At 38.5% G+C, this 16,400-nt stretch overlaps 1 protein-coding gene across 2 annotated transcripts in view; it reads right to left on the reverse strand.

The window, feature by feature from the left end:
• Positions 1 to 1,563: 1,563 nt before the first annotated feature.
• The window catches only part of NELL2 (neural EGFL like 2), a 134,103-nt gene continuing 119,266 nt past the window's right edge, over positions 1,564 to 16,400 (reverse strand). For both annotated transcript variants that reach the window (XM_038153569.1, XM_038153570.1), the window contains exons 17-20: positions 8,503 to 8,696; positions 7,349 to 7,525; positions 5,073 to 5,297; positions 1,564 to 2,373 (exon numbers count right to left, since the gene is read on the reverse strand). In XM_038153569.1, the coding sequence (XP_038009497.1) occupies positions 2,323 to 2,373; positions 5,073 to 5,297; positions 7,349 to 7,525; positions 8,503 to 8,696 (647 nt within the window). In that variant the 3' untranslated portion in view covers positions 1,564 to 2,322. The remainder of the gene's footprint in view (positions 2,374 to 5,072; positions 5,298 to 7,348; positions 7,526 to 8,502; positions 8,697 to 16,400) is intronic.

Consider the following 16,400-nt stretch of genomic DNA (forward strand, 5'->3'; position numbering starts at 1 on the left):
ATTCACTGCCAAAATAGGGATGCTTACAATGTTACTTACAATGTTCTGTGGATATCTACCAGCTCCAGTGGTTCTCTTCAGAGCTTTGTACAGCCACTGCCAGAGCTCAAGAATTCTGCCTTTAAAAAAGTTCATTCTTTTCAAAAACACTCTGGTCTTCATGCATTTTCTATGTCTATCTTGTACCTATTATTGAATTAAATTGAAGTGCAGTTCTCAGAGGGTATACAACTTCTGCTAAACCTTCTCTCAGAAACAGGCATGCAGCAGCTGATGAAATCCACTGAAGATGTGCCTCAGAGTCTGAGGCAAAAACCTGACCTCCGGACAATTACCAGCAGGCAAGAAAACATTGTAGAGAAAGCACCTTTTTTGGGAGGGAGCTAACTCTCTTCTTTAAGAATAGTGATTGCAGCTTGCCAGGAATAGGACAAAACAGAAAAAAAACCTTTGAATACTTGTTATTTATGGACTAGATGAGGAAAAGGTTTTATTTGGTCTGGACATCTTCACAACTTTATTTGTTCAATGTAAAGTATCCATTTGAGTATTTTTCCCCCTGATTTTTAGTTTCTTGGACTTGTTTAGACTATTAGCATTTCGTGGCCTAGCATCTCTTGTATCCTCCAATCCAAAACCATCCAGGTTCTAGGGAATACCTATTGGATACATGTGGTTGCATGAGTTTCCTTTGATCTCCTGCAGTACATGAAACTGAAATAGCATCTGTTTGCAGGAAATAATCCTGTTTTGTAAAACCACATACATGGACCTCCCTTGAAACTTCATATCACACAGGAGCAATATTATTGGAAGTTTTGCCTATCCAGGTTTCATGACAATCTACTGAATTCGTAAGAGAGATGGTGAAAAGCAGCAAGGCACTTTGAAAAGAATGTGAGTACTAAAGCAGCATCTAAAGAATGCTGTCATCTTGGGCATCTTCCTTCTCTCCTGTTGTCTCCACTGTTTGTGATGCATTCTTTACAAATTCAGCCTTTTCAGCCTGCAATGTGTAAGCATTGCTTTATTCTTTATTTCTCTTTGAGAATAACACAGGTTTGGTCACGTATCCTCCTTTATTTACTGTCCCAACAGAACAGTAGTGACAAAAAGATTTGCATTTTGCAGTAATCCCCACGCATTAAGATCCTTCACACAAACAGTGAAAACAGCTGCAGAGCTTATGGAAGACAAACCAACCCTTGGCAGCTGGAGAGAGGAGGAATTTGGAGAAGATCCCCTGCAAATCTGAACAGATCCAAGTCACACACAAATGGTCTCTACTGACTTTGCATGCCAACACCCCACTGCCACATAGGGGATCTTTAGGAATGTGAATTTGCTGTTTAATCCACTGTAATGACACATTACTTATGTATATCTTAACAAAGATAAGACATGATAGGCATAAGGCTGTGCTGGGCATAAGCTCCTACACTTAGAGGAGCTACACAGGCAATACTTCACCTGTATTGTCCAGATTCCCAGGAATACTGACAAAGAAGTAACAGCATACATGAAAATTAAATCCTTGAAAAGGAAAGATGGCACAAACAGAAATTTAAGGTAAGAGAAATATTTATTTAAATTTGCACAATAACGAGCTTATACTGAACAAAGTCAATCAAGAAATAATAGTAAGTGCAGTAAAACAAGGAAATATTGATGACTTTTCCCATCAGAAAACATTAAGAAGCCATGCCTGTGCATCACGGGTTTTCTTTTTTTTTTTTTTGGTTTTTTTCTTGTTTTGTTTTGTTTTTTACAATAACTTCTACCTTTTTTTTTCAGCGCACATACTGTACATACCACATCTTAGCTGCTAGGTTCATTATTCCTGAAGGCTTCATCCTTTTACTCAAACAGCTGCTAAGTTCTGCAGTAAGCAATCAAACACATTTGTGCAGTTCCAAATAAGATTAGGTAAATCTGCTGCATCTGGCCAAGCGTTGGACTCTCAAAGCTTCAGAAGACCCTGTAAGAGCTCCTAGTTGATTTTAGATCTTGACATCATTATGTACAGCATTACAATGTGTCACTTTACACTAACCTAAACATTCTGCACAAGGATGCCAGACAGACAAATAGCCAGAAGATTTGGGCCTAACCTCATACAAAGGTTTACACATCTGTGCTTGTCTTGAGTCCCATAAATTTCACTCTGATTCAGGTAACTGAGTTCATCACATATCTGCACTTCAGATAGACAAAACCAACCTAATTTTAGTTTTAATTTTGAACAATTTTTGGTCTAAAGGTCTATTTCTGTGAAGGAAAATTCTTTATCCAGAAACTGCTTGTGAGAGATAGCTGTTGGTGTCACAGTTCCTGAAGGCACTGTGGATCCACTGAGCAACAGACATGGCCATTCTAAAGGATGGAAAAACAGAAAGAAGAATTGAAACAATTTGCATTTTGTACAAAACAAGTAAATTTAACAAGCTCAGCTGTTTGCAAATACCCATCAGATTTGAACATACAGACTTGTAAAATACAAAATATGTACAGACTTGGATCAAATTCATGACATTGTCCTCATGTCCTCACGTTGCCCAAGGGAACAGGCTATTATGATTCCTCTAATTGCTTGGCTTGTTGTGGTCTGTGTCCCAGAGCTACAACACTCAAACTGAAAGAAGCTGGGATCAGTGGAAGGAATGCTCCCTACATAAAGGTATCGGGCATCTGCTCAAATACATAAAGCTGTTGAACAAGACAAGGCACTTGGGAGTTTTATTCAGATCAGGCAGAAGGGATTCCGGTTTTTATTTAGTGCTGAATGCTTCAACTTCGTGCATCCTGGCTGTAACACGAGCAAACGTTAATCCACAAACCTTTTCCAAATAGTCCAGACATTCTTATGAGAATACTAAGGGCAGTTAAGGGAACAGATTGCCTATGGACATCATTAAATACTGGAGAAATCACTTCTGCCTCTCTACTACTTCTTAAGTCTGATTCTTAAAATGCAAATAAAAAAATTAATATTATTTATAAATTAGTCCAAATACATTCAATTGACTAAACCCACAGGACTTATTAAAACCAAGGTCTGAATAATTCAAGTATTTTCTTTCACTCCTTCTGTTACAGGAGGTTATAATCCTACTCTCCCCATTCTTTACTAGTGATTAGAATTGTTTTTGTGGCTAAGTCTGCTTTAGCTGATGCCCAGGTTTCTAAATTCTTAAAGGATTTGTGTAAACCTATTTTGCTATAGCTTGTTTAGAGAGGCTTAGACTGGAGCTTTGACCTTCCATTAGATGCTTTACAAGAGAAGAGTGGGGTGACACAGGATAAATGAGAAGGAACACTCCTCAAGTGGGCAAGAGTATAGAAACTGGGCACACAACTACCCTCATCTGGAGGGAGTGGGCTGCTTGCCTGCAGAACTGCAATATTAAAATACTGGCAATATGAGCAGATAGTGTATTTCAAAATCAACACTGCTCTGCAAAGAGAATTGAATAAGATTTGGGCTTGTTTAGGGACAAAGTGGTACTTCTCCTTTGTTAGGCAGTCACACCTGAGTCATTAAAATTATGGAGTTTGGCAGAGTATCTGTTTTAATCCTCACTATGTCCACACAGCAGCAATGGTTTTGATAAGTCTGTGTATGGGTTTATACTGAATACCAATTAGTCAACGCTTAAGGTTCAGTCTTTGCTTAACGCAAAAGGCCAGATGGGAGCAGCACTTAGGTGGCCATGTCAGAGCTGATACATGCCTTCTGCATTGCCACTGATTAGCAGCACAACAAGAGCACATTTCCCAGCAGGGAGTCTCAAAGTACTTTAGGGAAGAACCACACACAACAATTTCTTTTACAGGTGGGAAACCAAATGCATAAGAACCTTAGCAACTAGCCTGAGCAAAAAGTAACTTCCAGCATTGAAGCTGGTGTATGGGCCCCAAAAGTACAGGTTTCTGCCTGTAAGCCTGTTTTAACATCCTCTGGGCAGCAGCTGGCTTTCTAACCATTCTGTCAGATCACAGCATTTTCTTCTAACCACTGACCCATTCTGACATCGGGACAAATGCCAACAGTTACTTGGTGCATACCACTGCCCTTGTAAAAGGACTATGCCTCGACAGCAGCACCTATTGCACATAGTATTGCATCAGACAAAGCAGAGGAAGGAAGTGATTCTTGACAGCTTCTGCTGCCTGATCACACAGAATTCTCACAGAAAGAGGTGTTGAAGATAGACTTTTTTTTTATGAGCACCTTTTCAAGTAGTTAATTGTACCATGTATTGGAGTTTGGGAAGCACCTTGCTTGGGAAGAACATAGAATAAAGCACAAAATCAACTATGAATTTCAGCAGTAATTAAAGAATTGTGCATGAATCCTGCTCTCTCTCCTTGGCTGCTGTGGAAACGCATATTGTCACTATTCAGAATCGAGTGGCAGAAACCACAGTTCACTTTATGACCTTATTTTGAATAGAAACACGTTAAGCCCTTTTTCTTTTTCATCCTCAAAAATAGATGCCAGAATTCACATATACCCGTAGCCATTAATTTTTCTCCTCAGACAATCAATTTCTTAGAGTACAAAAACAGTAAAGGTTCTAAACACATTGATTAATTTTAAAGTACAAAAGCTATGTAACCATATAACTAGCCCTTTTATTCAGAAAACAATTACTATTCTCAAAAAGCAATTCAATCAGTTCCAGTAACACTACAGTATCACACTGAACAAATTTCTTGTGCAAAGTCTAGGCTTACAGAGCCATACTTGCATGTTTCCAAGATATCATGGAGCTTGGAGCTCCATGTTTAAACTCGAATTGAGCTATCCTGGTGGAAAAGTGAAACCCTTGTCCACAGCACTCTGCAGCATGTCGTCCTGCTTCTGATCTGCTAGCACATCAAACTGTGCTTCTAGCACTTGCAAGAGTACAGTTAACTAAGCTGAACATTTTTACTGTCACCTCTGCTGCTTTAAAACAAGTATAGACACCAACTGTTCCCTGACCAGACTCGGTGCCACATTAATATTTATGTGCCACAGAACAAGCTGGGAAGAAGCATCTCAGCCTCATCTTTATAACCTTTATTACCTTGCACTGGCAGAGGGTGCACTCTGTGCCATGCTTAATCCAAGAAGATCCAGTGAAGCGAATGACGTTGGTTTCATCCAGACATGTTTTGGTGATGTCGTTGCGAATGGTGTCGGCTTGGCAGGGGTCAGTGACACAGCGCGGGCAGCACTCGTTCTCAGGTAGGACACTGAATTCACAGTCCACCTCTGGGCATGGCAAGGGCCAGCAGTCAACTTCTCCTTGCTGTTTTCAGAAAGAACAATATATTATTATTAGCTCTTATTTTGTTCCTCATCCATTCCTCTGAATCAGCATTATGTTTCCTAGCTGGCTATTTTTTCCCATCTGGTGCTGTTCAGAACTCAGCACAGAAAACACGGATATTCATCAACTGGGGGACACACAGCAGATCAGGTGCTTTTTTCTGCATGCCATTCAGAAAGTAGATTAGACTTAACTCAGTTCAGTACACTCTCCATCAAGCTGCAGGTGAAAATTCTCCACAAAATTATGCAATGCAGGATTGTGGCCTGTCCTTATGAGGCCCTCTTTCTGCCAAGGACAGAAGTTGTAACATGACCACTCTGCAAAAGTGTGCCAAAATTTTCAGGGTTTTTCTTTTTTTTTCAATTTTTCAGTGTTCTATTTTTTTTCCCAATGTAACAGGGAACACCACCACATTTTCAATGAGAGGACCTCCACCCACTCCACCCTCCATCCACTTAGGATATTATGAGCAGAATATCTGAAGTTCCAAACTTTATCACATCTTCTGCATGGTGGATTTAGTACAGTCAAGGTAAGAAAAGGTCTGAGCAGAAAACATGTGTTGGGCCAGCATATCCTTATGGGAACTTACATTATGCCTGAACACAAATCTAAAGATGTTTAATAAATCATATGAATTACTAGAAGCTGGAATCAGTTTCCCTTCACTCTGGACAAAGGCCAAAGTTGCAGATCTATTGGGCAAAGAAAAGACTTCACAGAAGTCAATAATATACTTTTTTTTTTTTTTTTGAGCAGATCTCTGACTTCTAATTTATTCAGCTCATTTGAGCACAGATTTAATAGTCTGGACTTAAGGGGGGAAAAAAACCTCAGCATTTAGCCCTAGGAAATCAGTGGACTAACAAAATGTTTCTAAGTCTTTGAGAATGAGGAGTTTGCTATCTCCAAAGCAGAAGCTGAAAAAAAACCACAGACACTTGGAATAGCCTCAGATTTGCCCCACTTCTTGCAGAAAGTATTGCAAAGTTAGTCTTTTTAAAAAATCTCATCTGGGTCAATTTTCTTCTTTTTGAATTGCATGATGGTAAGACTGAAAGCAATCTTTTAATCCAGTCACTGATCTTGACACTTCAATCTATTTTTTGCAGTGATGGACAGTACAGGGAGTAGACAATACTTTGTCACCCCAAAAAATCCATGGTCACTGAAAGAGAGAAGACTTTTGCTACAGAAGTAGCACCTTGAAATAAAAAGAAACATCTACTGAGATCCTAAATTGTAGGTTGGTTATTTTTTCATTTTTAAGACATTTAATGAAGGCCATGGTTATCTATTTCATTGAATTTTGGCAGTGGTAGCACGGCAAGCATAGTCTTAAGAAATGGGCTTCTAGCTGTTATTCATGATACCCTGACAAGCCAAAGCTGCTACATGGACCAGCCTTTGTATTTGGAGATAACTTATGATAAAAGCTAGTTGTTTTTATCTTGGGATTTTTTCTGTCACAGAAACTTCATGAGCAGCATTATGCAGAATACTTTTTGCTTAGACTCCAAAATACATGCCTAGGAAAAAGGTGACAAGCTTTAACATATTTTTTTCAAACTTCATTTCAGTGTTTTGAAAAATGCAAGAAGTCTTATTATTTTTCTGTTACTTGAAATGTCTGAATGAATAAATAAGTTTAAGTTTACCGGCATCCTTGAAAATATCAGCTGTGATAATGAATACATACTTAGAATTTCATTTCCTTACAGAGCTTCACCAGTCTCTGAATAAGTGAACGTGAGTGTTGCTGTGTAGGTGCCATATCCAAATGACCTCCACTCTGCTGAAACCACCTTCATGATTAAGTAATTTATATTATGTCTATTGTGTCAAAACACATTTTTGACAGAAGTTGGACAATACTGACAAAAATCCAGGAAAACCAGATTTTAATTATACATGCACTTCAGGGAAAATGAAGTGGATGTTAATGCATGAAAATGAAACCATTCATAGATCAGAATATCTCACATCGTTTTTCCTTCTGTCTGTGCTGCTATAATCAGGAACCTTACCAGACAGCGGCACTGCTGACAGTTCTGTATCCAGGAATCACCACTGTTGTAGGAAAACTCCCCACTCTGATGTAAACATTGACTGCTGAGCCTTGGGTCACACTCAGGACAACAGAAGAGGTCAACGGTGGGATTTTGGCAGTCACAGACCATTCGCCGGCACATCACATATCCATTCTGTTTTTAGAAGAGAGACACACAGCAATGGCAGAAATTTGCACAACTAGCCAAACTCCAGCCAAAATTTTGTATTTTACCATGATTCTAAGCCATTAGCAGCTCACAAGTTTTCCACTACGCACTATCTTTGCCAAAATAAAATTCAAACCAAGCCAGAAACCCCATACATACTCCCTAACCACCATAAAATTCCCCTGTTGTCTTACACACATCCTTCATTCAACCAATCTTCAGGCAGCGCTCCCCTGAGGTGGTGAAACCCAAGGGTGTCTTTCTCAAGGGTTAGACTTTGATGGATAGCACTGTTTGTAATTCTCATATAGATGCTTGATGAATCTTACTTTAAATTTCATAGAATATCATGGTTTCAAAGAATACCAGACTGGAGGGTGTCAAGGAAGATCAACCCCTCTATTCTGTAATTATTCACATAGGAAGATGATAGGTGATTTGAAACTAAACCATGTATGCTAAAGTCGAGCTGCTGAAATGCTCAGGATACTGTCAGCAGTGTTTTGGCCCTTCATTCTCCATCAGCATTTAGCTTGAGACCAAACTTCCTACAGCAAACATTTGAGGAAGTTAAGCTGAATTATCCTGCAGACACAGAACGTACTTCTATTTATAGTCATCTGCTTGAGATACTGGCATCAGACTCCAGCCCCAATAGGTGTCTAGACAGTTTATTTGCATGAAAATGCTGTTCCTCACACCCAGAGAACACAAGTGGCATCTCTGCTAACATAACAGTACGGTCATCCTTCTCCCAGTACCACATAATAAACTTTCAATGAATGTTTTGCTCATGCAGGTTGGAGAGAGAAACTATCTCCAAAAGCCTATAGTTTTATTTCTGTAGTGCCACACACGCACCTGAGAAGGCAGCTAAAACAGGAATGTCACTTGGATCCTGATGGTCCGCCCTTCATCCCTACCACCACCCTGCAGAAGCAGCTACTTCCATTCGTACTGACCTGGCACGAGCAGACAGAGCATCTGTCATTCTCCAGCACCCAAATCTGACCATTGTGCTTGACTTTGCCTTCATGGATACAGTCTCCTGTGCAGTTCTTGCCATGGGGACACCGACAGTCATACCCACCATCCAAGTTAAAGCACACAGTGTCATTGGCACAGCTATGCCTTCCAGTTCCACATTCATCAATGTCTGTAAAAACATGCCATGGAATGCTCTTAGAGCACATTCAATTAACAAAAATTTTCTTGTGGCAGTCAATATAAATGATTTTTAGCCACTAAGGCCTTCAGCTGAAAATCAATTTGTAGTTCACCAGAATGGGGAGAACTTAAAAATTAACAAAAAATATTTTGCAAGTCACATCAGCTTTTCTGGATTATGCTTTAACCTGATATTTTAAATTTTGCTATACATACCTCTAAGTGAATGCTATTGAGTATGGTAGATAGAATAAAGAAACCACAAGAAACATGAGAGAAAGAATAATTCTTAGCTCCCTAAAGAGCCTTAGTGGCAACCATACATGAGACATGTTATGTCAAACAAGAACAGCTTCAGAATCAGGTTCTTAAAGCCTTTTACTGGTTCTGTCTAGCACATTTGAGTTCACTTGATGAGAATTTGATGCGAAAGGTGATGTCTGACCTGTAAGCTCATTTAAGTAAGCACACCATGCTTCAAATCTCATCATTTATTAGAATGTAAAAACTAGGATAATTTAAATATTCAAGTTGCAGTGACAGCTATAGCCCTTATGCCTAGAATAGAAAATAAAGAAAAAAAATCATGTCTCCAGTGAATAAAAATAAATTACTTCAAAACAAATAACTCTCAAAGAATTAAAAAGTACTTTAAAGGCCTACTTCATCAAGATACACACAACTATTTTTTCAAAGGCAAGCTAGCAGCACACATTACCTTCTACTCAAATAGTCTTTATTTAGCTTTTACAGATGTTTAAATGGAGAAAAAATGATCGTGGAAAGAAGCTTCAAAGAGATATGAAATAAATGGATATATGCACTAAAAAGTGGAAATCAGAGTAAAGACTAGAACTACAGTGATTGTAAGTATTGAGATATTGAGTTCAACTCTAAATACAATTTCTCAGCAGTATGGTCCAAGTTCTTGATTAAAGTTCATTAAAATTAGTGATGTTATAATTAAATGTCTACCAGAGGAGTGAGATAACATAAGCAATATGGTCATGTATGTATCTTTCACCACCAGCATAAAAACCTAAAAAATATAACACTCAGCTTTGGGTTAAACAATGAAAATGAAACCTCCAATCCATGTCAAGCACATTCAGTTTAAAGCACAATAATTCAATTACCATTTCAATTCCAAGCGTGGTTATGGTCAAAAACCCAAAAGAGTTAACAAGTTGCTAAGATGAATATGAATTGGGATGAAAAACAGCAGGGAAATTATTAGAACTCCATTGTACAAATCAGCAGGATAGTGGCTTTCCTTCAAATACTTTGTGCAGTAACAGTGGCATAATCTTAAAAAGAATTGCAAAATTACTAGGGCTTATGGAAAGATTGAGGGAAATATCAATTGAGAAGAAATAAAAAGACATGGATTGCCCATCTCCAAAAGAACAGCAAGAAGGGATATAACCAAAAAGAAAAAAAAAAAACTCCTCCAAAAAAGACATGCTTTTTTCTCCATATTGGCTAACATACTAGACAAGGGACAGTGAATGGAACTGAAAGACAACAAATTTATGCCTGATAAAAGGAAATAACTTTTCATTCAATGCATAAACAAACTACAACACTCACTGTCTACAGAATCCTAAGAGGGAAAAACCAATTGCATAGCCAAAAGTGTATAAAGCCAGTCAGAATATTCAATTTTCAGTGCCAAGAGATTTTTGGAGAGATTTTGATTTTTGGATACATTTCATTCATTAGGGCCCATGGTACATTTATTTGTGTAACAGATAATCCAGAACAGAAAAATCATCTCAGATCTCTACATCTTCTACCTCACTGCCTTCCCAGGCATCTGGAGGCAGTCACTGTTGGAACAGGGCAGGAGATAAGTGGGACCATGAACGTAATTCAGAGTGGCTGATCCGCTGAAACATCACTGGTACATCAGACAGCAAACCCACCCCAACAGTCAGGATACATAACCAGTGGAACAGCAGCCCTGCAGAGGCTGTCCCGACTCTCAAATTGAAGATTTTTAGAAAAGTAGCTAACAGGAATGGTTTGAGTGATGCTGGTTTGGGCAGAGCAGAGGGATAGAAGAGCTGCTCTCTCCTTCCTATATTTTCTCTTAAATCCAGCCAGAAAGTAATATAATCTGGCAATTTAAAATCAATGTATAGCTCTTTTTAAGTCATGCAATAACAAGACTAGACATAAATTCAGTTTAAATGTAATGATTCAGATTAACAGCAAGATTATCTTTATTATCAAAGTAAATTTTGATAAATTACTTTCCAAAACTTGTATTCATTTGTTTAGGACACTCTTTTGTACATAATTTTCACACAGCTGTCATAAATTTATGTGACTTCTTGGCAACCCATCTACTTAACAGAAGGCAGGCATACTTAATGAGGTAACTGGACAAAGTTCAGCTGTCATGTAAATAAGAAAGCTTTCCTTTAAACAACAAATGGTGATCTTATAAACACTGACTCTGCTTTCGGCACTCATATACAAGTCTATTTCACAATTTTCCCATGAGAAAAAGGCTTCTGAGGTTTATTTTTCAACACAGTCACAGTAAGTGAAAATAATGGAGGTTTCATCATTGAGTCTGGTATTGAGCCGAGCTTATCTGGCATTGAGAACTTCTGAAAATTCCCAATCTTGTTTTTTTCAGTTGTTTGATTTATGAAAATAAGTGTTCTGGATAGGGCAATTTAAGTATCCCTAGTCACAGCAGGAGCTATTTACATTTTGATTCTAACCTAATCAGAACCAGCAGTGTGTTTATGATGCAGCAAGAGAAACACCAAGTTTTCATGCATGAAACTCTCATCTGCATTATTCATCCACATCAAACTTCAGGCATTATCAGCAAAGAACTTGCACACAAATCATCCATACCAAGCAAAACTTTGTTCAGTTTTTTTTACTTAAGACTTTTAATAGATGGTGAATCATGTTACTGAAATTGCGCTTACAGCCGTAACCAGCTACGGTCAAGGGACACTGGGTGCTGCATCTTTTGTGTTTGAAAAGGGAAGATGGTAAGATTAGAGATTGCGTATTCCACTATATTCAGCCACAAAGCCATTTTATGACCACTCCCATGCTGTTAACAAAACACAAACAACCCCCAGCCCCCCCCACCCCCCAAAAAAAAACCAAACAACCCCAAAGAGTCCCCCACAAACCACTCAAACAAATAGCTCACTTCAGGCTATTTATAACACATTGCTTAAGAACCAAGCAGCTTGAATGTTAGGACAATAGAACATTATGTCTCAAAAGACTTGGAGGTTTGCCTCAATAAAAAACCCAACAGAAATGAAACTTAACTAGTTATCTAGTGCTAAAACTGGGAATCACTTCTCATTTTCATTTATCTAACCTCCATGAAAAATTACAGCAGCTTTCATCTGTCTCATTTTTAAGGATTTTTCTTTTCTTACCATCATCTCTTACCACTTAATGTTGCAATAATAAAGGAATATCACGGGAGAAGAACTAGTGATACATGTTACAGAAAACCAGGGGTTAATTCTACTACAAATAATTTACAGCCTACACAGGAAAAATACTGGACTAAAGCCATACAATATGGTGACAGTACTTAGAATGACTAAACTCCATTTGCAGTATTTGTGAGACTGCAGGCATAGAAAACTCCATAAAAATGGGAATTTCAATTGCTCCAGGTTGTGACCCAAGGTTGTATTAAGAGATTCACTGCCTGTTTCTTGGAAGAGGTAGTCAAAGAAACGCAGAGGGACAAAGCACCATTTCACTTGGCCCTGAGCAGCAAGCAGCCTCTGATTCAGAATGTCTCATCATTCTAAAATTGGTTAGACTCTCATTTTTTTAAAGAAATCACTGAGAAATATTGGAAGAGATGGCTCGGGAGGGTGGACAGTCCCTTTGCTCTGAAGCAACTGAAGTTTCTCAGTTACCCGTGCTCTGAGGAATAGCATCAGCTCAGCACACTGAAAGTACCAAGATGCCTGAGTACCTTTTGCTTAAGGCAAAAAAGGAAGAAGTGCATTTGCTACGGAACCCAAGCTCCTCTCAGCAGATAGTTCTATTTCTGTTCTTTTCTGCCCTGAGTAAATCTATTGACTGATGTAATCATTCTTCAAAGAGCGAGTGAATTGTGAATAATTTATTTCTGAGTTAATGTAAGTCACCTGTGAAAGTGCATACCAGATGTGGAAGATGAAGAGCTGAGACTTCAGATGTTGGTAACATCAGCTTGACAGAAATGTCATTTTCCTATACAGTAAATGTGTTCAAATTGCTGTATTATAAAATATAGTGGTCAAGTTTCTGTTTTATCAGTCCTCTTAAAAAAGACGAGAAAATTTGGAAATTTTGTTTTCTTCCCACACTCCAGAATATTGAAATACTAATGTGTCTCCATATCTGCCTTCTCTTTGGGGATACATAAGTTGGGTTCACAAATTCAATACTGAAGCCTTAATGCCTATAGCTCTGTTTGGGACAAATGAAAAAAAGAAAGAAGTCACTTTATTTGCTGACCTTTAATGATCAGGAGTAAAAGTAAAAGGATTTTGATGGAGCTTTGTGAGTGCTAGTAGGGTTTCCTGCTGAAGAGTAATGATTTTTTATTTCCTGTTTCACTTAATTGCTGTCAAAAACAAAGCTTCTGATAAACCTAAGTGTAGGACTCCAAACTGACAGTGGTTTTTCAACTTCAAGAAATCTCATGTACTAGTTAAAATACTGGATGCGGTGTGAGATAAATTGAGACATCCTGACAGTCAGCAACTCCTCTGCCTTCCAGATCCAGAGACATAGATGCTGGAGTGACCATTTTGGACTTTGCTCAGTCAGTAAGGCTGGGGAGCATACTGAGGCTTGTAATATGCCTCCATCCCTCATTATCCTGGATTGTTGAAAACAGACTTCAAGTTGAGCCTCAGCCTCTGTGCTGTCAGGCTGGCTGCTCTGTCATACAGAGAACTAAGTGATTCTAATTCTGGAAGCAGGATGGCAGAAAGAAACCATAAGATACTTCAGAACAGAAAACCCAAAAGGGAGTTCACATATGGATAAACCCTTACAACCAAAAAAAGATTATTTTATGAATTGGACATTCTGGATTGATCTATCCAAACCTTTCATTTGCATCTGTCTCATTTAAAGAATGTAGTACCTGCTGAGAGTGAAGGTACATTGATCTCATAGTCTATGCTAACAACAGCTGGTACCTGACAGATACTCTTGGTAAGTCCTAAGGGGCTGCCTTAATTAGGTGAGCTTTCTTTGGATGTGGATGTGTGCCAAACATCCAACAACTGCTGAGGCATAACCTGCACTATTCTGGTACAAACCAATATAGCCTCCCTCTTCAACTGATTATGGAAGCTTTTAGACATTGCAAAGGACAAATTCAAAGGAATTGGGATGTTACACAGAACTGCAGGGCAAACATTAATGGAGCCTGAACTTTCTTATTTTAGGATTTGCCCTCAGTTGTTCTAGTCTTTTTTACTGCAATGATGCCTGAGGATGCAATATCTACTCCCTTCGCCCAGCTCTCTTTATGAAATGGTACATCAGAGACAACATTCAGTATCAGTAAGACCGTTTAAAGAAACTATAAAGAAAAGCTGTCAGGGGTGAAGAGGAAGATACAAGTTAATATACCATACCGAGTGCTATATTTACATATAAAAATTTAAGACTTCCCAAAGCCACACAGTCTCAAGAACTACATGGCTGATATTTCACTTTTCTGGAAATATAACAAGGCATAACATAATTTTATTTCAAAAGGAGAAACAGCAAGTGCTGCTAAGAGGTTCAAGCCCTACAGCTGCATTTCCCATAATTTCTCTCAGTAATTTTTATAGACACCATAGACATACCTAAGGTATATAATGTGAATCAAAACTATTAACAAAGGGATCTCTAGGTCTTCCATTGCCTGTAGGAACAATAAAATAGGACTATGAATTTTTGCATTCAAGTGCATTAGTCAAAATATTCAATATTCTCACTTGTACCAAAGAAGCAGCAGTAGCCAAGGTCAATAGATGTGTAAAATAGGCAATTCAGCAAGTATTATTTCATTATCAAGGACTGACAAAGCCTGGTGCTACCAAGGAACCCAGCTCTAGGTAGGAATATTTAGTATGATGTCCTAAAAGGAATAGGTGCAGTGTCGGAATTCTGTTAAAATAAGGCTTTTAAGGAAATGCTCCTGTGCATCTGTGATTTTAACACAGTTGTTTCCACATGGATTTCTAAAATCGGAGTCTTTGCTGAAGGAAACAAAGAACTGATTACACTGATCACTGAAATGCTTTGTGTAGTATTATCAGCACATGTGCAGGGGACACAAACAGACCCAGCTTTTTAGAACAATCAAGAAAGAAAATCTTCCTTGGCTTTTAAAGGTTATTTTCCTCTAGAAGAAAGAATTTACTTCAAAGCAACTCTAAAACTTACAGAAGATGAGTCAAGTCAAGCCTATTATGCACTCTATATAAACCACTACTTTGTAGTAGTTTGTACTGCTCCTTCTACAGCTCTGCAAGCTGAAGCACTTGCACAAGACAAAAAGTTTCAGAGGATGCTGGTCCTGGATAGAGTTGAAAGTGAAAACTGGAGAACTGTGATTTGAAATTTGAGATTAGTATAGCCTGGAAGCTGCTGCCCCATTGAAGTGACTGTCTAAAAGACCATCCACCAACAGCTCAATCTAATCACATCTAACCAGGGGTTACTGAAGAACTATCAAAAGCAATCCATTTCCTTTTTTCTTTAAACCCAGTAGGGAAATCTCTTACCGGGGAAAGATCTGACAGCAGAGAAGACGATTGCTTCTGCACTACAGTGTTGTGCTACTGCAAGTTCAACTTCCCACACTGCAATGGATTTTAGGTTGTCTCTTCATGCCCCTTCTGGTTTTATTTTTATTTGTCTGAGACAACATGTCACAAGTTCCAATCCAATAAAAAGTGATGTGGTAAAACTAATCCAATATCTAGCCTTCCTCCCTGTCAAGGCCAGGCTGGATCCTGAGCAACCTGGTCTAGAGAGACGTGTCCCTTCCCAGGGGGGTTGGAACTATGTGATCTTTAAGGTACCTTCCAATCCAAGACATTCTATAATTCTGTGATCTCAAGTTGCTAAGGATGCCAATGTTTAGAGCTGCAATCAATCAAACTGAAAGTGTTCCACAGTTAGTCACTAGGGTTATCAGCAATGAAGATAGTTTTCTGGCATCTGTGATTTAATTCTAATTACTTGTTATCCTCTGTGTATGTTTAATAAAGAGCTGCTGGCTCTTTGTAGAAAAGGTCAAAACAGTCTAATAATTGCAGCTTCTATACACATGTAGCAATCCCCACATTCTTTTCCCTTGGCTTTTCATTTGTTTAGAATGTGCTGCTTAATTGATACTTGTTTGCACACATCGTAACACAGCCACTTTGTATCATGTATGTCTCTTGAGACAGCATGTGCCAAACCACTATCTTCAACCCACCAGGTAAGTGTTAACACTGACACTGAAGATAAAACTTGGGATATTGAGAATATTTCCATAAATGCCTGGCTGGAATATTTATTTGTGGGTTTCAGAAGTGAAATGTTATAATCGGAGGGATCACAACTTATTCTTTGCACCTTCCTGTCCTAACTCCTGGCCAGCTAACACTGACATTTAGTTAGTTCTTGACAAAGCAAGCTCGACTTA

The sequence above is a fragment of the Motacilla alba genome, chromosome 1A, assembly GCF_015832195.1.
Source record: "Motacilla alba alba isolate MOTALB_02 chromosome 1A, Motacilla_alba_V1.0_pri, whole genome shotgun sequence".
Taxonomy (NCBI): Eukaryota; Metazoa; Chordata; class Aves; order Passeriformes; family Motacillidae; genus Motacilla; species Motacilla alba.